This window comes from Bombus fervidus, chromosome 1 (genome assembly GCF_041682495.2).
Source record: "Bombus fervidus isolate BK054 chromosome 1, iyBomFerv1, whole genome shotgun sequence".
Taxonomy (NCBI): Eukaryota; Metazoa; Arthropoda; class Insecta; order Hymenoptera; family Apidae; genus Bombus; species Bombus fervidus.
Window position 1 is genome coordinate 15,387,231 of NC_091517.1, and position 27,813 is coordinate 15,415,043.

The window sequence follows — 27,813 nt, forward strand, 5'->3', positions numbered from 1 at the left end:
TCTGAAACGACGTGCACTTTCCCTTTTCTTTTCCACGGAAGTGAAAATAATCGATCTAGAATGAATTTTGCCCGTTATATGCCGTTTGCTTGCTTCTCTCCGACTTTTATTTTCAGAATTTCTGTTCACTCGTGCGCGATCGATCGCCACGATCAAACCAATGTACCGAAACGATCGATATATCGCGATGAATTTCTCGTTTGTCCTAACTTCTAACCTAAAATTGATAAAAAAATAGAGTAATGAACAGAAGTATTGGCACAGACTAACTTATCTCATAAAATTCTGTGTGAATTGATAAAAAATCATGATTTTCCATTCAATTCTCCGCAAAATATGAGAAGTAGGAGTTGAAAATAGTTATGATATCGATTTTGGTGTATAAAACATTCTGAATAATTGCTAGAAGGAACTGAAATTTTTGTCCGCGTCTATATTGAGGTAATAGAAATTTTAATAACATGTATTTTATGCATTCGTAATAATATTCACTAATCTCGTATTATAATGTTTTATTATAATATTATAATATTCTTCTTCATATTAAGAGTAATAGTTTTAATATTATTATGATTATATTCGCAATATGTATTATAATGTTAACGTCACTAACGATATACAATGCCAGTGATTTCAATGCCTGATAAGAATATTGTGTCGTCATGCTGAACACGTTCGTTATGTACCTATATACCAGTATTTCATATGAGTGGCACTCTGAGATTAATTTAGATTTATTTTAAGTAACGAAATAAGTAAATAGCAAATTGACGTGATTAGTTGAATGAAACTTAGACAATTATTCCTTGGAATAAAAGTAATATTGTGTTCACGAATGTAACATCTAACTATGTCTTGTGATCAGGTTTGATCGAGAAAGTAAACGTCGAAAGTCGCCGACAGAAGGTGTTTAATATACGACGTTAGTTTTAATATAACGATAGCCATGTTCTATAGAACTTTCTGAAAGTCTTTCAATGTCCAGTTTTTAAGAGTGGTACCCATAATGACGTCTCTCGAAATTCATACAACACTGTCCTCAATCATAACGGGTTTCTTCTTTGCGAGCCGAACTAAACTAGAAACGCGTTTGTTCTTCGTCGCGTAATATGATTTGACACGTGGTAATTTCAATTAATTTTTAATCACTGACCTATCCTTCTTACATGTTGTTGTATTCATTCTTCTTCCTATCCTTGCTTATTTTTTTTGTTGGAACTTCACTCTTGTTGGTTTTCATTTATATAAACTTTTTGTCAATTTCCAGAGTTCATATAATAAAAAATAATCGATTTCTGAAGTTCATATAAGAACATAGACAATTTTCCAATTCTGCATCAAAGTGTAGATAGGTGCTACGAGAAATCCTTTTATTTTACCAAAATTTGATTAAGAAAGAAAAGTGAAGAAGAGAGAAACTTCGAATGTCGAGCATCCAGTCTAAAAAAGTTTCTGTTATCAAATAGAAAACGAGAATAACAATTACCAAGTTTAACAGAGCGAATCTAGGTTCACCGTCACGCTGTTGTTTCAACGTGGACATACGACGCGATTAAATAATAATTTTAATTGAGTTACACGCGTTTAATTGTGGCGAGCTTTTAAACATCAACTTTGCGCACAAAGTATTCGTTAAATTACGATATAATCATGATAATGATCACTCTCGTGATCGAACAAATGAAAAATATTGTTTCAAACATGAAATCATTATTACTTACTTGTATAGGGATACTTGTATAGAACTAGAAGCATAAGTCGTATTGAATGAAGAAGTTGTTTAGTTTTCGAAATAACAGTACCATGACGTTATAATATACAACCAATAACTGTATTGCGAGTTTTAAGAATCGCACTTCTCCCAGTGTGACATTGGAATGCAGTTCTTTGAACTATTCGGTCCTTATAAGTTCTTTGTAATGACAACGCGTCGATACATTTTTTGTTACTGTGCTTTCATACCAATGATTATGGTAGCATATGTTCGATTATTTATATCCATTATTTGTTTCGTTTTAATAAATTGTAGTTCAAACACGTAATGATATTTGCTAGTGCACTGCGATATATTAGATATAATATAAATGTGTTATCAAACCTGATATAATTTGTCAAGCATTTTCATCATCGTTATTCAAAAAGTACTATATCATTCTCAAAAAATTTAATAGTTGAATCTAAGCAAATCTACGTTAAATCCTTCTATATTTATTATAAAGATGATATCATGGAGAGAACGTACGAAAAAAATTTATTTATACATTTAACGTTAATAATTACATTCAAATAAATTTAGTCTATTTTATTGTATCATCTTGCAGTGCTATCGTCTTTGTAATAAATGCATTGTAATTTATCGGTCACCCTGTGTAGCATCTTGTCACGATGATACGCGAGTTTCTACAATGGCCGACGTTTATCAATTTTTCTAGCGGTATATTATCTACTGTCCAGCTATTTACGAACGAGCATGCTCGCCTAAAGCAAAACGCGGAAGAATTTGCCGTTGGAACATCGGTATAGCTAGCTAGTGATTATCGGGCAGAATGCTCCGACCTCTAACACCTGTTAGAGGCTCGTCTCTCTCTCTCTCTAAGTTAGTTTTACCCGTGGATAAAGGGTCTCGAAGTTTCAGTCACGTCTCTTCTAAACTTATGGTTCTCATGCGAAAAATCCGTGTTTCCACTTTACCATAATCGGTACCGAGGGTTAACGGTCTTTCTTCTATCTGCAATTTTCCGATGATAACAGTTGCTTCTTCATAGAAAAACGACACATTGTATATGTCACCGTAATTGCAGAGATTTTAATACTGGAAACATAATCATACTAGCTAATTGTTAGGTTTGATTGTAATTAGGATGGTAATATATTATTTGATATTTACTTGTGAGAATCGCGTTGAATGAAATGCCTATGTGGCTGTTAGTGCGTAAAAGTAGAATACATAGAAAGAAAAAACAAATGATGAGGTGATAGATTTGTAGGAATATACAGGGTGTTCTGGAAATAAGATTGAATAATTTGGAAAGATATGGCAGTTGAAAATTGTAATGTTGTAATTCGTAACTTTGAGAATTTGATCACGTATTTCAACTCTTAAAAGTATCATTCCTTTAGTTTTATGATTAATTAAGTTATAATTTTATTGTCTGCTACGAAGCAAAATATAACAGACGTGTTATAGATAGAAATTTTCAGCAAATTAATTTTTATAACTTTTTACTTACTATCTATTCAGTAAAGATATAGATTTTATCTCAAATCAGTTCTGATGATTTGGTGATATGTATTTATAACAAATTTGCGAATCTCTGATCTACATTAAAATTGAGAATCACTCTTCGTATCATCATATCATCTCAAATTTCCATTATTCTTCTCTTTTATTACATCTAACGAACGAATAAAATAGTTATCTTGAACGTCATCGTTGCTGAACATTTTATTAAAGTAACGATTATTCTCGCGGATATAAGCAGCGATTTTATCCAGATAATGGCCCGTAACCACGACGAGCTTGATTAATGAGATGTTACGTCAACGAAACACGTTTTCTGGAAAATCACCTAACCCAGATGATGGAAAAGGTAAAAGCTATCGCTCCCATGAAGGATGTGAAACCTTTTTCGTCATTCTGGTCACGAACAAGAGCCAGATCCATACGATCGACCTCCAGCCACCTCCACGACCACGAGACATTGTTTCTGGTAAAACTAAAGCCAAGAAACGACATTTACCTTTTGTGTTTGATCGGGTGCACTCGTCGAAGACGGAGCTTTCAAAAATGCTTAGAAATGCGACAAAAATATAAAAGTGTCTGTTAGTGTCTCCAGCGCCAGGATTTCATCGATAGAATCGTTTACGCAGTTGGCAAGAAATTGCTAAAGAAGAACCTGGAATTCGCTTCATCGAAGAAACATATGTTTTACAATTACGGATCTCTTTAATTGGTGATTTAAATTTTAGTGCAGCGATCAAAGTTATCAAAATTTTGAAAGATTATATTTACAGTAGTCCACGAAGGTATTCGAACACTTATAAAAACCTTTTATGAATATGTTATACGTTTTATACGAAACATTTTGAAATTTCACTAACATTGTAATGAGATTCGATTATTATAACTATATTGGATAACAGATCTGAAATTGTACGTAGGAATTACAAGACATTTAGTGTAAGTATATATGTATTTCTTAGAGGTCAGGAAAGGATTTAAACAATAAGTTATTGGTTCTAAATTTTACCAATATCGGTAAAGTATTTCATTAGAATAATATATAGAATTTATACATAAAAGATTTCTGTAAGTGTTCGAATATTATTATGAGTTACTGTGTATTGATCCAAAAATTGCAATTACTCGTAGATCAATCATTCAAGCTTTAAGTCAGAAGCACTTTGTACGTCAATAAGTTTGTGCTAAATTCACGTTAATCGTGGGTGTCCTGTAAATGCTGACACGTTCAGGTCGCACCCAAAGACATTTTGATCTGGAAGACCGGTGAATAGCCTTCGAATATGTTTGTCACGATTTAAGCGTGACATCCGGCGAGCCTGATCACCTAGATCGTAATCGAAACACCTGACCATGGTGGCCGAACTAACTGACATTCCCGTTGCAAACGCAGAACGAAAGACACCAACAGCTGATCCGCAGCAGTTTAGGTGCTCGACTAAAGCAAAGAACAGACCGAAGTGGATTCAGACTGCTACTCGCGAGCCTATATACAGTGTTCTCGACAGCAACGATTCTGCCAACAACTTACCACCTAACGTAAAAAACAAAGTGGTCGTGATAAGCGCCGTGAAAAGTGAAAAACCAAGAAAAAGCGGTTGCGAAGTATCTCGAGTGGAGCAAAGGGGACTTCCATACGTTTGGCTACCGACAGACAGTAAATTAACGTTTCAAGACTCGACGATACTCGAAGAAGATGAGGATCCTCTGTATAGCGTGGTGAAAAAACCAAAAAAAGTTCAGTTAAACGAAACGTGTTGTTTCGAAAGGAAACTGCAGCCGATCAAAGAACAATCGTCGGAGGAAAGGCAAGCACAGCTGGAGGTTTGTTCACGGCAAGAGGAACTTCGCCGGTGGTTACAGGTCGCATCTCGACAGCTACCGGAACCGCGACGTCTCTTCAGTCTCGGTGAAATGTACACGAACCACTTGGGAGAGTTTGATCAGCTGCATGCGGATTGGAAGAGGACCGTGGCGGTGCCCAGAGGAATCGTCGGTTTGGTAGGACCTTACCGTGTTTACCAGAATCCGAATGAGAGAAGAGAGTACATGCTTCAGGAGGAGGAGCTGATCGAGGAGGTGGTGGATTCCGTGAGTGAAATCGCGGCTCGCGAGAACAACGGGACCACTGAACATCATCAAAGAGCTAAATGGCGGATAAGAGAGGACGACGAGGAGACCCTGGTGCCTGATATTAGGAACATAGCTGGTCTCGAGGAATTTGCTACAGAGGCGGACAACAAGGATCTATCGGAATGGAAGAAAGTTGACGATCAAACTACTATTGATTATAGTAAGAACGACGAGGCGTTGATATCGAAGGAGGAGGATTTTAAGGGAAATATCGGTGGAATCGTTTCTGGCAAAGAGGAACGAGCAGTGGATGTGCCTGAAGAAGCTTCAACAGTTTCCACATCTTCGGCAATGGATAAAAAGGGTGAGAGATCGATACTTCATGTTCTGTTCTGCTAATACAGCCGTTTGTTCGACGATACTTTCGGTCTAGTAGAGGGAAATCGATGGTAATCTCTTCTCAGTTGGTGATCTCTTCGATCTCCGGTGATCCGGTTGAGTGAAAGATGCAACTGCGGTGAGATCATTCGACACGATGGTTGCTCGAGTACAACGGTATAACACTTTGCACGCGACATAGTTTCGTTTGTCAAGACGCGATGAATTTGTATGCAAGCTGTTCGTTAGTCGTCGTACACTGTACGGTATCGGGTCGGCGACTAAAAGAAATAGCTAGCGGTAGATCCGACGTGAATCGTGCGTATACGCGTCTCGTCCACTCGATACGTGCGACGTTTTCTTTATTAGCGATGCATTCATTAACCAATATTCTGTTTGTCGGACTGTTTTCGATACCAATATCTAATTCGATCGATGGTTAACGGTTATTGGAACTAGCTGGCAAGGTGTTCGATGAAATCTAGGCTGGAAGTGTGAATAGCATTTAATTCCCCAATTGATTAATTTTCTACAGATCGAATGGAATAACCTACTTTCCTTTTTAAAGTGCTGCAGTTGTTTTCTGCGATAGATGAATTTCATTTTTGGAAATTTTTTATTTATTCTGCAGCAACAGTGTTATGAATCTGGGTGTTGAAACTGATCAAAATAAATCTAATAAAATATTATTTTGTACGTGGATCAGTATAAAGAATTTATCGTATATGAATTGATATAATTTGTGTTTATTTCGATCAATATCTTTCTTTACTGCTGTTTTCCTTCAGAAAATAAAATTATAATTAAATCGATTATGAAGCTATAAAGATGACACTTCTAAAAATCGAAATAGACGATTAAATTGAAATTCGCAAAATCTTGGCTTTACAACTCTGTGGCTTTGAATCTACCAAATATAATAAAATTGCTGTTGCGTGGATGAACTATGATCTACAGAAGAGTTTCCATTTTAGTCAATCAACTATCTTCGCTGCTAAAGAGTACCGTTTGTACCATGAAACATATTATAACGTTGTTAACTGATGGATAATTAACGTGTACAATACACCTGCATTATGGCATGTCGGTGATGACTCACGGCACATACCGGTCTTTAACTTTTCAGTGGCTGCAAAAACTCTTCAAATTAGCCTGCCACAGAGCCTATTAACCCCATCCTGCCTGTTATGCGGTATTTTCATACCGCTGGTTAAGGATTAAAGTCGCACGTATGTCGTGTTTCAATCTTCCCCCGTGAAACACAGTAATCGAGTTTTCACCATGACGAGGATTCTATTTGAGAATACGTCGAATGGCTCTCATGGATCCCATAGTTCCAGTACTTTTTATCGCTGTCTGCGGTAATGAATAGACGGTTTCAACTTTCGCTGTTTTTGCGCCTTATCTGCCTTATTTTCCTCCCCTTTATGGTGTAGACGCGTACGATAAGTATCATGGATCTTTGATCATGGCGTTTAGTGAATTTTTTATACGTAGAAATTAATGATGAAATTGAATTATAGGATGGGTAGCGTAAATGTAAATGACAGCTACATTGAAAGGATGAAAGGATTGATTAAAAAAAAATGTTATAATGAAAGAGAACTATCGAAATGGATTTCGGTTGTTTTCTTCCAGTACCAACTTTCTTTATTGAGATCCACAGATGATAGTTTTCCGAGATAAGACAACAGACATCGTTGTAATGAGAAAATAAGTTGATTTAGTACCTTTTAACATAAATATATTAAATTATCAGGTAATATTTTCTCCCAACTTCTCCAGCCATGCGATGTCGTATTGACTTTCTTTTATTTATATTCGAGGGAGAATAACAGTGATACGCGTAGAACGAATGATTTTAGAAAATCTCGAGCGTTTCTCGATTCATTCAAAGTTAACGCTCAATGAGAGATTAATCTTTTTTTCTAATTAATACTGATTACAGTAATATAATATGTAACATGAATTATAATTCGCTCAAAGTCGAAATAATAAGGTCTCCTCAGTGAGAAAAATATCAGGAAAATATTTAATAAATAATAAAGAAATAATTAAATATAATAATCTTTCTAAAATTCTAAAAAGGAAGAATTAATAGAAATTTGCAATTTACAAAATCTAAATTCAAGGATTTATGAATTGTGGCTCGTGAATAATCTCGCATGACGAACAAATGTTGCCGGTCGTTAATGGCGCAAAGTTGAACGATCTTCCCGCGTTTCGTTTCATGGAAAAGAAAGTGGAGAGCAACGTGTCCTTTGTACGAAACATTGACGCGTGATCCAAAGAAGCATTTTGTCTTCGATGACCCTTTACTTTCTCGTTCCACTTCGTTTCCACAGTGGTATGTATCAGCGAGATCATTAATCACGAAACTTACATCGATTTATCCAACATGTGGCGCCGTGATTATTGGCCTTCTGACAGCTTTGTCGCTGTTACACATTACCACGTTACCGTTGTTAGACGACGCATCTCGAGGGATTTGTATCTTTATTTTGCCATCTACTGTAACCGGCTTCCTCAGTACAGTTATCCACTTTTGCTCGCGCATCATAGTCCCCTATTGCTTTCGAGTGCCAGAACAGTGTAATTGCATTTGCACACGAGAGTCTGTAGACTTTGCAGAAATATTTTCTTACGGATGAAAGACATTTTTTAGAGACGTTTATGGGAAAGAATAGTGATAAATCCTTCACTCCAGCCGTCTGTATTGTGTTGTTAGTGATATTTCGTTTTCCTGTTAGTCGAAGTATGAGAATTTTAATTCTTGTACCGTTTTGCTTGATGTTTCATGCGGGTATTGTTGAACGGTTGTAATTCTTTTTCTGAAAATAAATTTTTTAGTTGAGTAAGTTCGGCATTATTTATGTTGTTGTTCTCTGAAATTTTTTGTACTTGATACTTAGTTTCTCACGAGAATATTATTATTGTACGATTAATTTATTTGATAAAAATATTTCTTAGATGTTGTGATTTTTAGCATTACTGAAGTCAAATTTAACGTCGAAATATATGAAATTATATTAGTGTGGATATTAATGAATTATTCAGTGCATAATTTTTCGTTGCATGTTGGTTACGAGATAATAAAAGAAAATTCCGAATATAAATCAGCTCATGTTCATGCATTGCAACTTGCTCATTATTTAATTAAATTCTTTTGTTTTTTCTGGAAATAAACTGTTGATAGCTCCATTTCAATAGAAGATATTGTTTAGAAGTACGAGATTATATCCCGTTTTAATGAATTCATTTTTATTTCAACCTTCGTTTAACATTTCTAAGCTTTTTTAAATTTTCTCGTACTCTAAACTTTTCAACAGAACGAGAAGAAAATTTTATTTTAGGTATTACGTCTATTAAATTTGTCGAGTCTAAGCTAATAAATATGGTAGGCATCATTATTTACCGTTTAAGAATGTTCAAGATTTTTCTGTTAACGTCGTTAACGTGCCTTTTAATCTAATACCGCATACCGTTTTCGTTTGCGTTAAATGTCACATAGCCTTTGCGATGAAGTTTACAGATAAAGTTTCATGAACAAGTTGTTAAGGAAGTAGAAAAATTAATTCTGTGCATCAAGTGTTATACAAGTAGCATATGTGTTTTCTAGCCGTTAATTGTCGTTTAGGACGTAATTAAACGGTTGACATTTGACACTCCACGCGCTGTGAATGCCGTCCAAAATTCCCTCCGAACTTTCTCTAATGTCCTCATAAATACATATATCTTATATGTCGCATAATTTTTGTCTTGTGCCCATTTCAAATCCTTTCAGCTGCCATAGATCTTATTCATTAGTAAATGTAATTGAATGCCTTCAGACCAATATAATGTTATAGATACTTCAAACTTTAATTCAATAAATTACAATTCTTATAACTGCAGTATTTTGATATTTGAATAACTCCAATAATCCCAATAAGATTAGTTGGTGTCGTTCATTCGAGTATAAGAGAATCTTAATACATTGTATCAATAATTCGAGAAAAGTCACGTTTTTCGCTTTTCAATTTACATTCAGCAATTTTTCAAATTTAATATCCAATCCAACAATTTTGAAATATAAAGTTACCACAATATTCAGCAGGAATACGTTCGTTCAAGCAAAGTTTACGATCAAGGGAATGCGTTGCAAAAGCACGCACAAAGGACGCGTATATCGTGAAAGCAAAGAGTAAAACGAGGTGAAAGGTATCCGTGGAAAATGTCCTTTTCCATGGAGTAGCGCAATTTTTCGCTTGGAAATCGCATTGAAACGCTTGTTTCCTGACCAACGACAAATTGTCCTTTATACAGACGATCGATGTAAGTCGTGTGAAAGCAGATTCGTTGCATCGTGAAGAGCGACCAAATCGATTTAACGTGTGTGTCGTTGCTTCGTCCATTCAAACTTTCATGAATTTTTATCCTGCGGATACACGACGACGTGGCGTACGATCGTTTTCCAAAGAAACCGGTTGAGCTCTGAAAATGAATTTCGAACATGATTTCACGTGTCATACGTCGAAACTTGTTCTTTCCCTCTTTATCAAGGCTATTATATCTTCACGATTATTTATCACGGTTTGGTATCGAATTTTAACGTTAAAAGTATCAGAATTTCTTTTTTTAATATTCTTTTTAAGTATTGCTTCTCTCATATCTAAAAATCAATTGCTATATAAAACAGAAAGGAACATTCATATTTTTCAAAGTGAAATTTTTACGTTTATTTACCAGAATTCTTTTTATGTTTCTCTTAAGAGTAGAAGAGAACCGTCTTATATTTCGAAAATTTGTTAAAGACAGTATGTTATTATTTTATATAAAACAAAAAAAAAAAACGTATTTCTTTTAAATGTAAAAATTTTGTGAAATATAACAACTTTTGTCGATTCGATGATGAGTCGAAATAAATGGAATGATCTTCCTAGTGTTACTTGTACTGTTAACAACTATTCACGTACTTTTGCATCTTCCCACTTCTTTTTTCGTTTCTTTTCCATTTTTGTTCCTCTTTTGACAAGCAATGCATCTTAATTAGAGGAATATCAAATTGGGTAGTAGTTGTCGTTTTTTTGGTGATCACGGAGCCGTTCAGTTCTATGCGCCGTAAAACGAGACGATTAGTCTCGCATGGCTGAAGTATAAAAAGAGGAAAAGTAGGAGCATTATCATCGGCATCCTTTCAGGGAACACGTAATCCGCGAAGATACAATCAGCTGAGGAGGTTGGAACGATATTTTATGAGGCTGGTGTACACTGTGGAAAATTCTCTTTCATAGTTTCCTGGCACCTTCGAAGATATATGTCATATACCAAAGGAGAAATTCAGATTCTTGAGATTTTATTCTGATTCTTCACGATAGATCGATGTCAGAGATTTATATTGAAAATTATTGTTTAATATTTGGCAATATGGCATTTACAATTGACAGGCATAATAATAATTTATCTGGCATTAAAATTTTGGATTTATAAAATGCAAATTCTTTTTGTTTACTTCCATAAACATATAAGTTTATTTCTATTCAAAGTCGATTCACAAAGTCACTTTTTATGCAAGATGAATCGAGAAAAGAGAAATTTTAGATACTATCGGTAGTTCGGTTTGAACTTTCAAGTGACCAAGTGAAAGGTACAGAAAACAGGTTCTTTATTTTTCACGAAGGTATTTGCGATGAGTGACTCATTGTCATGAAGTAAAAGTGCGTTTTAAATTGATGGAAAGTCAACCTAGACGTTTTGTTAAGTTCATCTTCATCGCCGTAAATAACCTTTTTTACTTTAATGACGACTTTACATTCTTAGTCTATAATATATAATATAACAGTGAACAGACTAAAACTTTCATTGCATGAACACGTGTTTTCACGTGTTTTTTTTTCACTTTTCAATACTCTTTTAAATACTCTTTTAATGAATTAAATTATAGACTTTTCCATTTGAATTTATACTTTTGTCAAAACGCTCATTTTTCGGTTGTATGAACCTGTTCATTCAGCTTTCTCTAAATAGAATAATAATTGATTCAATAAGAGCCTGATCAAGGTCAAAGAATAACTACAAATACATTGAAGATCAGCTACATCTTACTACCGCTGTAAATATTATCATTTAATTTTTGCAAAATCCAAACATCATTTCACACTTTCTAAAGACTATTAAAGACTATTAAAGATCCGTTCTTCCACGCCTTAACGCAACAATGCTTGAAACTGAATAAATGAATCTTTTATTTGCGATCGATTGTTCGATTTTTACGAATTGCTCTATTATTAAAGTTACTTATGTGTATATAAAATTCCATCCTATCAATTTCCTACATCTATCATACTCATCACTCTAATGAGATCTGTTAAGTATGCATTAGCCAAGTTAAGGAATTGAGACATGTATGTACATAGAGGTGGATGACCTCGAGTCACGAATGGAACCGATAATTCACACAACAGGTGGCTGCGGCGAATACTTTCGACTCTTAGCGTTCTTGTGTCATGAACTGTGCATTATGGTATAATGAGTCAAGATTTCACGTGAGCCACGCCGTAAGAGGCGAACGATTAATCGGATTCTAACAGGATCGCATGCTCGTGATCGTATTAATCTCTAGAAGTCGCCTTCGGTTCACACGTGCGCGTTGGCGTGTTAAAACCGCCGAATGTCCTGCAACACGATCTTTTGATCGCTCCTTCCTTTAAGGCGCATCTTGATCGTCATGATATCAAACGAGTTTCGATCCGCTTGGTTGGCCATCATACGTGCTGGACGGTATTTCTGTAAATTACAGAGGACTCGCGATATGTGATCTTTTAATTGAGTGGAATATTCGATGCGTGGAATATTAAGAGGGAATTCTTTTATAAACACGGAAGTGAATGGAAATTATTGTAGCGGTGGATAAATCAATCGTTAGAAAAGGATGTCAGAAGAGGAGAATTTTGTGTATTAGAAGTGATATTTCTAGAAAGTTATGGATTAATGCGAAAAATTGATTGCGGATGATTATGCAAATTCATACTTTTACAAATGTATAATTAATTAAGAAATAAAACCTAGGTGGTATAATGAATATGTTATTTTTTTGGTTTTATATATTTGTGCACATTATATACATTCCGTTAATTTTTAAATAAATACATAAACATCCGTAGTCTTTATACAGAATGATATCGCAAGTTAATTATATCGAACATCTTTTCAGACCTTACAATCTTTGAATCAAACAGATCTTTATAATCTTTGTTATTATCTCGTTAATAAACATCATAAAACATTTCTTTATAGCATATGTGCCATAGTATCGTTCTAAAATACTCAGTCAGAAAGATCATCCTTCTTTTTATCAAAACAAGGATAGATAAATTAATAGCATAAGAACTGAACCTTTCTTTATGAATGCTAAATTAATCGCAGAAAAATCCATCTGACTAAAGATTTTTATTCTTGAAGTTTCCAACTCTTCTTGACATCTCGTATAATAATATCAGAATTATTAATTATGTAAGAAACACTACGAAAAAGAATAATAAATAAATAAATAGAGAAATAAGGGAATAACGAATAATAATATTGTCTTATTCGTCGAAACAAAGAAATAATATGATCCGATTGAGAATTCAATTTTGTGAAGATGCATCTAGGTCAGGTCGTTGTCCAATTCCACGGGAAATTTCAAATATCCTACGGTATCCGCCACCATCATTGCGAAAATATCAAAGTAACAGAAGCTAAGCGGCACACGTTGATCGTATAGTCTTGTCGAGGTATTGAAAACGAGGCTACGAGAAACGGCATCATCATCCTGGCGGTCATCTTCATTATCATCATAGTTCTCATCATCATCTTGGTTACCACCACCGTGTCGTGTCCCAGACCAGTCGATATGTTCCTGGCATGTTTCTGGGTTACAAGCCACTTCGTTTGGTGGTAGTGTCTGGAGCACATCTCTCTTGTTCAGTTGCATATCGTGGTGCACGCTGCCTGTCTTCTGCTATAGGAACGTACGTCAACGTTTATCATGGACGATGATTCAAGCGTGCCTGTGATGACGATTGTTTTCTTTTAAGAAAGCCCCGCGAGGTAAATTTTTGTATGTTAATTAACGTTGCGAACAGTTGGTGTAAGTAACGGGTTCTTTGTTTTTTATAAAGATTTCTCTTGGACTCGTGCATATGGTGAATAATAATAATAAATGTCGAATTGATAGTTTATTGTTATTAGTTGATGACGTAGTATGCCATATGTTGATGTTGTCATTGTCAGTTTATGCTTAACTATCTTTCTTCATTTTTGTTGTTTTAGTTTTTCTGAAACATTCATATTAGTAATAGCGAATGAATTGTTGATTGAGGTTTAAGCGTATATGTATTTTAGTATATGTAGTTTATGTGTTTTTAACAGTATACTTATTGAATTATTTATTGTTTTATTTAAAACTTGTTTATAATATCAATCGTATTAAAATGAAAATAATTTGAATGAATCGTTAGTCATTTTCTGTAAAAGCTGTCAAAAATGCTAATAATAGGCGCCAGTTGATTTCATGATTTATGACATAGAAATAAAACTTCGAAGAATCTATTTTTTTGCAAGCATGGTGTCAGAAAGAAAATGAATTTCTCGAATCCTTCTGCCAGCTGACAGACGAGTTTCTAACTTTTTTGCAACTCTCCGACAGCGTAATGACAGACCGTGTTTCAAGATAAACCGTAAGGTCTCAAATTTACGCGGTATCGACCTAATTTTTCTACCCAGCTGGGTCACAAAATTTCACATTTCACTTCATAATACCGACGATTGCTTCAAAGCCATATAAACGGATCAAAAACGATAAAACACATTATATAATATATTCTATATTTAACTATAAATTCTTACTTTATTTACTATAATTATTCTACTAATAATTCTTAGTATTTTAATATACATTTTTAGGTATTGATTATTTATTTTATACTCAGTTTGAAAAAGATACTCATATCTGCTTATTTTCGCACAACAGTTAACTTAATTCCTACAGAATATTAAAGTCTGATATATTTTATCATAAACATTATTTTTTCTATAATGCTAACTTTTCTTCATTTTTTTTTTCTTTAAAGAAACAGTTTCTGTTTATATTTTTTATACCTCACCATTTTGACGTAAATATTCTTTTTAAAAATTTAATTTCATTCAACTTTCTGTGGGATTTACTTCCCATAAATTTATTGTGCCATAACGTTTAAGATCTATGACTATCTATATCTATATCTTAGAATTTTTTAATTGCAAGTTATATATAACAGGTTGTGTGAAAACACATGGACGTATTTTATGATAAATAATTTTCACCGAGTTCTGTTACCTATTTGATTAAACAGGCCAATGATTTCATACCAACTTTTCTTAGTATTTCCATCGAATCTAATTTATCGTTGGTTATATCCGCGTATTTTGATGATTGATTCTATGTATATATTTTACGATTTACAATCGCGCTAATTCAACAATATGCTTTTTCGAATATCTTAACATATTTTATAAGTTTCCTCGGTTATACATTACTGTATATATTATGTAGCAATAAATCGAGCACACCAAGTGTTATTTTTCCATAATTTAAAGGTATCAATTACCTATAATGAATTATTATTTATCCATAAATTAAGGAGAACAAGTTTTTTCATAATTTAATAGCATCAACAATTTACGATCACAAATGTCACATTTTTTTCATTTGAATAAAAATTATAGTTCATAATATAGTACAATTTTTATCTTTAATTTTAAATTTCGAATGACCTTGCGCGTTTCTTTCCAATTCGTATTGTTCTTCTTGACCTATTCATCATCGTGTCACTGCTATCAAGCTCTCACTGCGCCTCATCTTCTTTGATCCTCTATAGAATATTATAGTAGGATACTGCACTTTCTACCAATTGTTATTTCAGTTATCTTTAAGAGATTGCAACCTTTTGTTATTTATTCTCTCTGGTAATTTTTTAACGCATTAACAAATATAGTAATTTATTAGGCGATCTAAGACATTGTGGTTTTGTGTACATTCTTAATTCGATCCTTAATAACTCAAACATTTAATATTTTTTATGTATTACTAATAAGAATAAATAGTAATCTTGATTTAGAGAAAATAAGTATACTTAGGAATGTTTACTGCGAAAAGATCAGTATACCGATAGATTAATGGGATCAAGACTATCCAGTCGCAGATCTGAATCTGTTTCAAGTGATTATATTACAGGCTATATTGACAAGGTTATATTTCTCAATCATTTAAACATATACTCTATTTTTATTTATTCCCATGATCAGTGTATACGGTACCGCAAAATAATATTAACGGTACTATGGATATGTGAATACAGAGTTACTGTTGATGATCTTCGTAAAATAATTGTCGAATGTTGACCCTTCACCTTTAGGTTCTGACGTTGCATAACCAGGAATTCATCTCTGTAGAAGTCTACCAATAGCACTATTGATTTTGTACGAAGACCGCCTACAGCTTGAAAAAGTAATAATAATTTATATCACGAAGTAACGGAATATTCTTTGGCGAATATGCTTATCGAACATTCTGAAACGAGTCGGTATTCATGACTGTCCATTTATTACAGATCATTATGAACAATTCTCACAACCACCGACGATCGTTCTACGCTTTACCGATTTCAATTCCTGTCGGGGAACAATAAGAATCCAGATGATCTATCTGGAATATCGTTTGAATATCGTTTGACGTTAGCTTAGTATGAATGGAGATGAGATTAGTATTTCAACTATGTATTTCTATGATCGTAATGAAGCGACGTTCTCTTGTACTCGAGCGGGTTTATCTGTATAGAGAAAGACGGTCAGTTTTCCCTGAAATTAATTGAGGCGTTTAACACAACAGTGTTAGAGCATAAGTCAAAAAAGTCGTAAGTATAAATTAAAAATTCTGTAAGGGATCGAGTGGACGATTCTCACTTAATCTGCTATTCATCGGGAAACCAATGAAGATATACTTACATCACTTTTGCATAAACTAGAATGAAGTTTACGCTTTCGAGATGTGGTGTTAAACAAAGTACGCGAAAAACTAGCTTACATCACTTTTGCCTTAAACGACTCAATTATACGGTAGCGCGGGCCTAGTTAATTGCCAGTGAGTTAACAGATCTCGAGAACGTCTATATATGTACATCGATATCAGAGTAAGAATAAGAAATGTAAAGGAAAACAATTATTTGCATTGTAGTTGCATCAATTAACGAATTTAAGATGCGGCTTTCAAAGAAATGAATTCCTTTAATTTATCAACGCTTCATGGTCACTTGCGTTTCAGTCGTGAAATATAGTGCTTTGATCTTTAATTCCAACTATTATGACACATTCTATTAAATTATTTTAGTGGTGACGATATTTGAGAAAAATTCACGGCTAATATATTTTTGATGATTTAGCTTTTGATATCGTCTATTGGACAATTTTATGACGTCTGCGATTTTAGGAATATTTAGTGGTAAATGTTTACTATGTATTGCTTACTTATATTCATCTACATAGATTTATGATCACTTTTTAGAAAAAACTTGGTCGTGTTTGTAAGCTTCTAAGATAAAAATAATCTTCTTCCATCTGAGCTAAATATATATATATATAATGAAATTTGATATTAATTGTTAGAAACGCTACAAATTTTTCAACCTAATATTATGAGGTATAGTATTATAACATACTATTGATTTGTCATAATTATGTTCCTAATCCTCGATATATCTTTGGATTTCGATTTATCATCAATGTCATTTGATTTCTAATATTATCTGTTGTGACGAATATCATTACACTTTTGGCCTGTCACAATTGTTTCTAGCTTTCAATACATTAGTAATTTTTCATTTACCTTGTTCGTTAAAACGATCGACCTTTCTAACTCTCGGATCCGTTTCGTCGCCTTTAGAACGTTTTTAAATCAGTCGAGTCGAAATTACCGAAGGAACAGTTGGACGTACGAATTCCTCTAGCGAAAGTTGCTCGTATTACTCTACTGACCCAAAAGGCCACAGAGAGTGGATTCAGTTAACGAGCCTCCAAATGGAATTTGGGCAACAGTTTCAAAAATCCACTTTATCTTTAATACGTGTATTATGATGATAATTCCTTGCTACTGTGTTATACATACAACTGTTAAAGCTAGTGAAATTTTAAACAGAGGTAGCTCTTTATGTAAATCAAGCTCAAGAATCCTTTTTAAGGATTATAAAAGTAAATTTATTTCAGTTTCAGGATAGATTTTGAAATAATAAATAAAACAGGGCAAGGTAGTAAGCGAAGAGCAGAATTAAATCACGAATTTTCAAGGAAACTAAGTAGTTGAATATTTAGTTAAATATCTGAGTTTAGAGTAACAAATAATATTTTAATGATTTCTCTTTTGAATACACAAGTTTTACTATTTGTTTTATTATTTTAATATTCATTAACTGATATTAATATTGATTAATTGATACTGTTATCTTCATGTTTTGAATAATCTGTAATTTTAATGTCTTAAAGGTTTAACGATAATGAACTTTAATAAAAAACTTTAATAAGCTTAATGTTAATAACAATATAATGCTAACCTTGACAGTCGAAACTAAATGGTTATGAAAATCTAAATTCTGTAACAAAAACGAAAAAAAGAAGATATAGGAAACTTCGGAAAAAGATTACTCAACAGAAAATCACCAGGTAGAGAATTCTTTTAAAAATGACAAGCTTAATACTAATTATGTAAAGTATGTTTTTATGAAAGAGAGTTCCTAAAATTTTAGCAGCCATTCAGTTTATTATCAGAATCTGTATTCGTATTATATAAAATTTTAATTTATGCAAGCAACTGTATTATGGTTTATTGGACTACAATTTCATCAGTCTCCTTAATTAGTAAAGTTGTATAATGAAGAAAGTGAAAAGGCCATGTTCCAGTCTGTTTATGTGACTTGAAAGAGATTTGAGATCAACAACTCTTCGAATCTGTAGTAATTTGATGGTATGTAGCCTAATCTGATGCATTTTTCATGCTCCTCAAGTTTCGTGGCCATTCTTCTTTCAGTTTCTCTTATTTACACTTTCCCACCTGGATATATGTTATTGTCTTATATATACATTATTTATATGTCTTATACATATATACGTCTTGTATATATATTATTGTACAAACTTCTACTAATTATGCATCTAGTGCTTTGTATGCAAATAAGTATATTTTTTAGTGTTCTTCGATCCTTAGTTCCTGAGTCTCTGAACGAAAATGAACAATACGATAGTAAAGAAACTTCTGAAAATAAATCGAATATTTCAGAAGACACTATGAAATTATTTAAAAAATCTTATTTTAGTGTATCTACAGAAAAAAAAGAAAAATAATTTTGTTGTATGCAGATAATTGAAATACATTGAACGAATGTAAATATATAACAACATATCAAAATATAACGGAGAGTTTCTTATCATCAGAATTACTATTGACAGTCACCTGTTAAACGATTTAAAAAGAATGCTTGAAAAATTATATATTACTATTTAAACTATAATTTATAATAATATAAAAATTAAACTAAATTATACTGTTTAACACGTCGTTTAACGCGTCGCGGAGCCAAAGTTACGTGACCGCTCAGCGTGAAATTTTTTCTTAACGCGACAACGTAACGTTACCTGTCTCCGGGAGCACCCAAGCCATGACATGACATCACTGTGGAGTCACTCGCACTCGATACGTTAAAGATCCTTGATCATTCATTGATCTTTTTTAATAATTACAGCCAGCAATGAACAACAGGATAAGGACAGCCTGAACGAGACAGGAAGCACGACGGGTGGCACCGTGGAGGGTGCACCTGGAGGAGCCCCCAATAGGGGTGAAAGGAACACCGAGGCCGAGACAACCACTGTAGAAGCAACAAGGGCCGCTCCATCCAGGTCTCTGGTCTCCAGGATCCTTTCTAAGACACGATCTACGAGCGATCTACTGGATCATACTGAACCCTTGTAAGACCTCTCTTCTCATACAGCTTATTGGATCTATACACATTTAATTTTCGAACGATGTAAAAAGGGAATAAGTAATGGTTGTCTTCGATTTCATCGGGTAAACACTATAATTTTATAAATTACGATACGTTCCGCGCATTATACGAGATAGGTGAAAACAGTAATTTATCAGAAGGCAAAGATAAGTATTGGCTATGATGAACTTACGATGAATGGAGTTCATGTTTATGGTGAAAAATGACGAGGTGAAGATCTCGCGGTCGACGGTTTGGTTTTTATGGTGATTGTTACAGTTCTCAACTATGGATCATTCTCTCGAACGTTTACGGCCAGCTTGTCGTGGTGCTGATGATTGCTCTTTGCTTGGCCGAGGTCATGGACACTCCTGTTCCTTTGCTCAGTTTGCAGGTATGCAGAGAGATGTTTTAACTTCAAACGGATTCGTTAGATTTGAACCTTATTGCGTTTTTTGGATCACTCTCGATCTAATTGTGTTTCTTAGTGTTACAAAATTTCAAGTTTGAAGAAAATATGAGAGAATTTCTGTTTGTATATATTGTTCCAATTTTATGCGAAATCTTTCTTCGAACATTAAAAGTCTTTTCGTGAAATCTTTTGTTGAAATGTGAGCAGAATTGAAACATAAAAATTCGGTGACCGGAGCAATATTAAATAAGATCTGTTTATTAGTCTAGACTATACATTTATCTAAACGCACCACCATTAATGCAGATAACTTACGTTCATAAAAATTAGAAAATTTAGCACTTATCCTAAACGTCAAAGAGTAACAGATGCTGAAGGCATTCGAGCCATAAAATACGAATATTATAGCAAGGGACAAATTGCGAAGTGAATATGTGAAATAAACATACCACGTTCGGTAGTATTTCATTTAGCTACCAGGAAACATGTGCAGCATTGGGTTATCATTTTAGTGTTGCTGTTCGACCATCCAGAATGTAGAGTCTCTAGTTTTTACCTAAGCTCTTCCGCGTATACGTTCGTTCTCATAACGTTGTTAGACATAAAACTTGGTGAATTTTCTTCTGTGCTTTGTAGATTTTATGATCGTTCCGTGTAAGATTTTTTGAAATTTCTAGGCTAGATAACGGTACGATAACGCTAAATATGGGATAATTCCGGTGAACTGTTCATCCTAGATCACGTTTCTTTCTTAATACGCTATAAACGCAAACGTTTATATGTTTTACGATAGTTAAGTCAATTACTGCATCTTTACAGCTATGAAACACGTACCTATGTGATTTTTCATTTGAATCGTTAGAAGTTTAAATAACAGAATGGTTTTGCAGTTGCACATCTGTGAATTAATATTTATAGAGGAAATGGAAGAATACATGGTGACATTTCATATCGCGTTAAATCTCTATTAAAGTAACAGGGTGTCGATTTAAAATTTTGATAGGTTCCATGGTCCTAGGATATCAGGATGATTTATGACATGCTCCTTTGATTCCATCGAAGATGGAAAGATGAGTATCAAAATTTTATTTTGTATTAAATGTTTATCAAAGTAGCATGTTTTCAATTTCAAATTTTGCTAAGAACAATTTCTTCAATGGTTCTATGACATTAAAATGATCTGTGTTATATATGCTTTTATCCAAAAATAGTTTCACAATGCCAGAATGATGATGGATGTACCATGTACTCAGCCTGTTTTCATAATGCTGCTGAAATTAATCTGCAGAGTTGAAGACTATGGACTTGTATAATGGTGTACAAATATGAGGCGGATCTTACGACCTCGAGATGATCTGTGATATGACCTTTCGATTTACATGTTCTTATAACATGAGTCTGTAGCTTCAGGGTGATCCATGGCAATATATCCTGTATTCGATGTGATTCTATGACCTCTGAGTGGATTGCGGCTTAGTCCCACTTCCTCAGCGTAATTGCAAATAATTTCCCACGTTCTCGTATTAGGCTAACGTTTGATCCCTTGATTATTTAGTACTATCAGATAGGTACATGTATATGTAACAAAATTGTCTTGCCTTTACATTTAAATTTATTTGAAAGTAAATATCTTCATACGAAAAATGTTACTATATACATACTTCTACTGATAAACAATATCCTATACTTGTAATTTGCTTTTTGTACAAAATAACGAGATTTATTCTTCATATTAAAATACTTCATATTAAAATTTTTCTTCTATAATTTTGTGATTCGTATAATTATGAATTACGTCGTGTGAAATATATTTAAAGATAGATTTAATTTTTAGTTTTAATTCGACATAGCTATAGATATATTGTAAAACAATTCAAATGAGACAGAATTTAAGAGAATTATAGTTATTGTATATTAAATTCATTTCTCTTGCAGTAATTAAAGTAAGGATGTAATAAATATAGGAAAATAATAATCATAGAATTAATCACTACAGAATGTCCCTGTTTTTTTCGGCCATACGTTGTTAGTATATTCTATGGATTAAGGCAAGAAAAAAATTTCATATAAACGTATTAAAATACTTCTACAATTCCAATTACAACTCCATTTCAAAATGTTCACTATTCCCGTCAACACAAGATTGGCTGCGGCAACAAATTGAATTTATTGCTTTTTGAAGTTCTCGTTTATTACTCTTTGAGGTTGAAGTCGTACAAGGGTTATGTCTAATTTGATCTATTCATATCTAGTACCGTAGTAACGTACGTTCGTTACGCATTTCAAATTTTTTTTTTTTATTATTTTTTTGTTACAACTCATTAACAATGCCTCCGTTGGCATATATTTATATCACATTTTTTTCTTATTTTGACTTATAGAATGTACCGATAACGTATAGCCGGGAAAGACTGGAACATCCTGCATATACTTATATACGTATATTCAAAAATCATAAATATATTGTATCCCAAGGACTATTATATGATCATGGATATAATTATATCAATAAATAAAATGCACTATCGTGATTCGTAAGGAAGCATCATGAATCTATCGAGAACAGAAACATGAATTACTGTTACCATTTTCGTCATTTCTGTCCATTTCAAACGGCATTCGTAATTAATTTCACCAATTGTATTATGCTCTCTTCACTAAATTATGAATCAGTTTGACAAACACTGTGTTATTACCGTAACCGTCATTTGAAGCATTGGAGTTACGATTTCCAAGCTGCTTATGACACAAACTGTATTTCAGCGCACAATGAACTCATAATGTCACGTATTTCTTTAGCCTTACAGTCTGTGAATTACGATGAATCGAGGACCGTATTCTATCTTCCTACCTGTCTTTCGTATTCCTGGACGTGCCTTCTTGTTCTTTTCTTTATAGCACAGTTCATAACGATAATTAAGTCTTTTAGTCAAAGAAATATTAACGACGAGGATGAGCATAATGGTATTCATGAGTGGAGCATTGAAATCGGTGACAATTGAAATATTTTAGAAATTAACGTGTAAAATATACTATAAAATTATAGAATTTTTAAACATGTAATTTTTCAAGCTTATTTATAAAAGAAAGATATAAATAGATTGTAGGGCCAATATAATTGTGTTTTAATTAAGATACAATTAATTATCTATGGTCTTTTATTAAATGATAACTCGTGTTGTTGTTATCTCATTTATAATTACTCCAGATTGTTAACTTTCAACTCATTAATAGAATCTACTTTCAGAGTTCTTTCATATTAATCAATTCCTATAGTATTTAAGAAAAGCGAATTCTTCAGATATCGAAAAATCTTTTATAAATTTATATCATTCTCTCCCCAAACTTTTCCATTTATTCGTGTATAATGTACATTGTGTAAAAATGTATATTTTCCAAGATTTCGATGTAATTTTGTTTATTTTACCACTTGAACTTGCAGGGTGTATTCCTGATGTACTTGTATGTAGGAAGCATAGCAGTGATCATCAGCATCTATATTTGGGTATTGATAGACAGCTGCGGGAGTCTCCGTACCGGTGCAACCGGTATGGACGATGCGGAACTCGGTGGCGCGTCTTTAACTAGATTTGGATCATTGAAACGTGCTCACATCTCGCGATCTAGAACAGCACCGACGAGTTTCTACATTCGGGTTGGAGCGCTGCGTAAGTGTTTTTGGCCACTTTAACGCCCATTAACATCTTGCCTTATCGATCAACTATTTACTACTTTAATGCAACATTTAGTACGAAACATTATATTGAAGCATTAGATAGAATATTGTATTCAGCAACTGATGGTATTCAGTTGTCATTTGAAGTAGAGAAGTCAGAGTTGTAAAATTGAACTTCGATGAAAGAGTAAAAGTCAGTCTTCTGTGTATTTAGTTTTTAACTTTTTCGCAGATGAGTTTTTCAAATATCGAGTAATCGTATGCTAAAGGCGTATAAATACATCTTATAACTTAAAATCATTTTTATTTCCAGTTATACGTATTGCGTCACAATTAATTATTTAAAGTAATAAAACATTCATGCGTATTTTACTTTATTTTTCCATGTTTATAAAAACGGTCTATCGATAGATTACATATCCAGAAAACTATCTATTAATAATCTAACATCTGCAAAGGTATTTATTCGCTGAAAGCTTTCGATTTTAAAGGAACCATAGCAAAAGAGTTAATTCATGTCAGAAGTGTGATTCGATATTATAAGGCAAGGTTGATTTTATACAAAAAAAGATTAAGAGAAGACAACATTGAAAAATGAACACGTTTAAACAGTTTTCGGTTTGGCGACTCTCGTCTTCAACGGTTTAGAGATGGCGATGCATTTCATGATGCAAGGGGCGGAATGCTTGAGCGACGTTGTCTTTGTACATCCGGTGCTTCATGGGCTATTTACGTTTCTGCAGATGCACTTTCTCTTCGTAAACTCGCAGGTGAGCAGATCTTAATTGATGTTTGTGTAGAATCAATTGGATCGAGGCTATCGAAAGCGAAATCTTAAGATTAATTGAGGTGATACTTCTAATTTTTCGTTTTAGTTGCTCATCCTTCTAATATGTGTTACTTTCATTTTGTTGTTTGATTGGAAGGTACAAGACGTAAATGATATACCAATCTACATATACGATAATTATTGTTGATAAGTCATTTTTAATTAGATGAATTAACTTGAGATAAATATTTTCACTAGAAATAAATTTTCCACAGTGATTTACATATTTCTTTAATACGATGCCTGCTAACATGATGATCATCGGTGACTCACGTTACTAAATTTTTTAGAATTTTCGTAGACTAAACAACTTTTAACGATGTGCATACACATCTTATATATATGATTTGGATAACATTGTTAGAGAAAGTGTGTAAGTACAATATAATATTTTGCATAAATTAAATTTTATGATGTTGTATATTTCAATGTATGGCAACTTCCACGACAAAATACATAAAATTCGTGTGGCAGTCAATCGTTCCTTTGGTTTATATCATATTTCTTTAATGACATAAGATATTCGTTTGTATAATATTTATGAATATGTAATATTTTAATTAGGATAATTTTATATAGGTGGTTTTTTTAAAAGCAGCGTAACAAATGTGTCAAATGCACATATTCCAATAATAATTAATCAAGTAAATTATAACTCTCTAATTTAAGAAATAAGCTGTGGAAAGTTCAGTTATAAAAAAGGAACGCGATTTTACTAAATTTTTGATAAGTTCACTTTTTTCTTGAAAATCCAATAACGTTCTTTTTTACGATATTTGAAGATATAATCATTTTTCAGCGATTATTAACAAGATACGTAGCTGTTCGTAATTGATCCAAATGTTTTTAATTCTTCGAATTTTTACTATCAAGGTGCAAAATCAACTAGTGAAAGTAGGATTAACAAGCTGATGGAATTGACTATATTTTCTTTATAGGTTCTTGTGGAGAAATTCGGTTTAGCAGCGAGGTTTGGATTTATACATCTAACTGCCACGAATATTGCTGTCTGGGTTCGTCTAGTGATTTGGGATTCTGCTCAAGAATGGACATATTTTGTCCATTTGGCTCAACGAGGTCTCCACAATTCTGCTTCTCCGTTGAATCTTCGAGGATTTCCGGAGTCTTTGACAAGGCATTCTCGAGATCTGATAAGTATGTTTTAAGTAATGAACATTATTTCAATGTGAAAATAAACATTATAAATGTGCATGTAAAAAATTATATCAATTTATAAAACGTACGATATAAAAATATGTTTTCTTGATTTTTTATTTAATCTTTTCTAGATCATTCTCCAATAGAAAAGCAAGTTTTTCAACCATATCAACCTATCTCGAATGAACAAATCTCTCAAGTGATAGCATTACAAGAATGTTTGAATACAAACACTCTCGGACAATTATGGACATCTAGCATGCCATTTCTTTATCCGTTTATTGTGCAATTTAGGTATATTTTACATCGCTGAACCATTTATAATTTAAGATCACAATACCCTAAAATCTATATCTAAACAAAATCTACATCTTGAGTGATCTGGATTTCATATTCTTTCCAATTTGATTTCAGTTTAATTGCTGCAGCAGTAACTTTTGTAATGGGTCAGAACGTGGGTCGAAATCGGTTGTCACACAAGCAGAAGTTCCACGGTAGCAAAGATCTGACGAGTCATACCAAAGTCGGTTGCGATGGCTCCAGCAAAGGTTTATTCCTAGGAATACTATGTATGGTAGCTGGCATAGTAGTTATACTGATATTTCTGGTCGTAAGAGAAGACGAACATTTTCCTTCGTCGACTTTATCCTGGTTAACTTGTGGCACACTGACCAGCATTTTGATATTGAGTACCTTAATGACAGCCAGTGGACTTGTTCAAGTTCGTCAGATGTCCATAGTGTCAAGGGCACCAGCCATTTTAGATAATTTATTATCAAACGTGGCTCTTTTCGGAGTTCAATTATACTCCATTTTCACGATCGTTGTTTCTGCCTGTTCCTTGGCTCTTCTAGAGAACGAAAGTGACGAAACACAAGGAAGACACATCATGCTGCTCACAGCATCGATTCTACAACTGATCCAATGTTTCGCTCAAAGTACGCTGATCGCCGAAGCATCGAAGAGATCTTGCATAGCTCGTTTCCAAATAATAGCGAAACCAGCCAGGCAAGTGATCACTTTCCTGCTGTTCAGTAATTCCGTTTTGTGGGCCTTTGATACTGTGATCACACAAAATTGGATCTCGCAAGAACTGCAGCTGAGATTCTTCGGGGTTCTCGCCTGGGGCGTTATATCCAGGATTGGGTTGCCCCTGTTGATCTTTTATCGGTTTCATAGTTGCGTACTGCTACTGGAAGCGTGGAATAAATGCTATAGGATGCCAAGGGGAGAACATCCGCTCAACTGACGACACAGACCGCTACATCCATGTTCCTCTAGGTGTGTTGTTAATTATTATTTCAACTAATTACAAATAAATACGTTCAAAAATAAAAATTTTAGATATAGTGGATCTTGCAATATTTTTATTTTTATACATAAGAAATTTTTTTATGATGAAAACCCGATGTTTGTATTTGGATATTGATCTTAATTTTGAAATATCTTGCATATTTATCATAAAGCTACGCAATAACTTAAAGTATCTATATAAATGTAACAGAAATTGCTTGATTTCATATTTATTGAAGTCTAATTTTCTTTTATATCCCTCTTTCACCAAAGGCTATTCGTTACAAGCTTTTTCCTTATAAAAAGGGGTAAATAATTTTTTCCACAGATTGCAATGGAGATCGCGTCGCTCTTATTGCCGCAGAAAGGTAACTATCAACCTGCAGCAGGACAACGAATGGTCCTCTACGATCCAGAGAAGCCCAAAGAGATTAATCTGCCCTAATTCGTGGATGACGAATTCAGTGAGTTTCGTTCCTTTCGTCGACAATCGGCTCTATTTCGATCCAAACTCTTTGTTCTGCATCGCGTCACCAGCCGTGGATATTCAAAGTTCGGCCCACGTTACACGATCGTCCAGGCAAATGCGTCATCACCATCATCATCATCCTCATCGTCGACATCATCATCATCATCACAGAAAGCATCGACGCGTGGTCAGCGATCCGGGTACAAGAGATTGGAACGCCGATAACCAAGATGTAAAACGACATCGTCGAATGT

The 27,813-nt window shown here is 33.6% G+C and overlaps 1 protein-coding gene across 3 annotated transcripts; it reads left to right on the forward strand.

Annotated features, from left to right (window-relative positions):
• Window positions 1–3,736: 3,736 nt before the first annotated feature.
• On the forward strand, window positions 3,737–27,667 carry LOC139987697 (proton channel OtopLc). 3 transcript variants are annotated; one of them, XM_072004253.1, is made up of 10 exons: window positions 3,737–4,026; window positions 4,373–5,678; window positions 19,480–19,705; window positions 20,002–20,116; window positions 23,577–23,802; window positions 24,423–24,580; window positions 25,578–25,794; window positions 25,929–26,091; window positions 26,212–27,078; window positions 27,419–27,667. In XM_072004253.1, the coding sequence occupies exons 2-9, from the start codon at window positions 4,595–4,597 to the stop codon at window positions 27,044–27,046; spliced, it is 3,024 nt and encodes a 1,007-aa protein (XP_071860354.1). In that variant the 5' UTR covers window positions 3,737–4,026; window positions 4,373–4,594; the 3' UTR covers window positions 27,047–27,078; window positions 27,419–27,667. The 3 variants fall into 3 exon arrangements, with proteins under 3 accessions (XP_071860354.1, XP_071860365.1, XP_071860345.1); XM_072004264.1 differs by having other exon boundaries at window positions 3,737–3,953; XM_072004244.1 differs by having other exon boundaries at window positions 3,737–5,678.
• Window positions 27,668–27,813: the final 146 nt, after the last annotated feature.

Coding starts and splice junctions, on each gene's coding strand:
- LOC139987697 (XM_072004244.1), top strand. CDS start 4,595: ATGGTGGCCGAACTAACTGACATTCCCGTTGCAAACGCAGAACGAAAG. Junction 24,581..25,577: donor TTCTCTTCGTAAACTCGCAG/GTGAGCAGATCT, acceptor TTTTCTTTATAG/GTTCTTGTGGAGAAATTCGG. Junction 25,795..25,928: donor GCATTCTCGAGATCTGATAA/GTATGTTTTAAG, acceptor AATCTTTTCTAG/ATCATTCTCCAATAGAAAAG.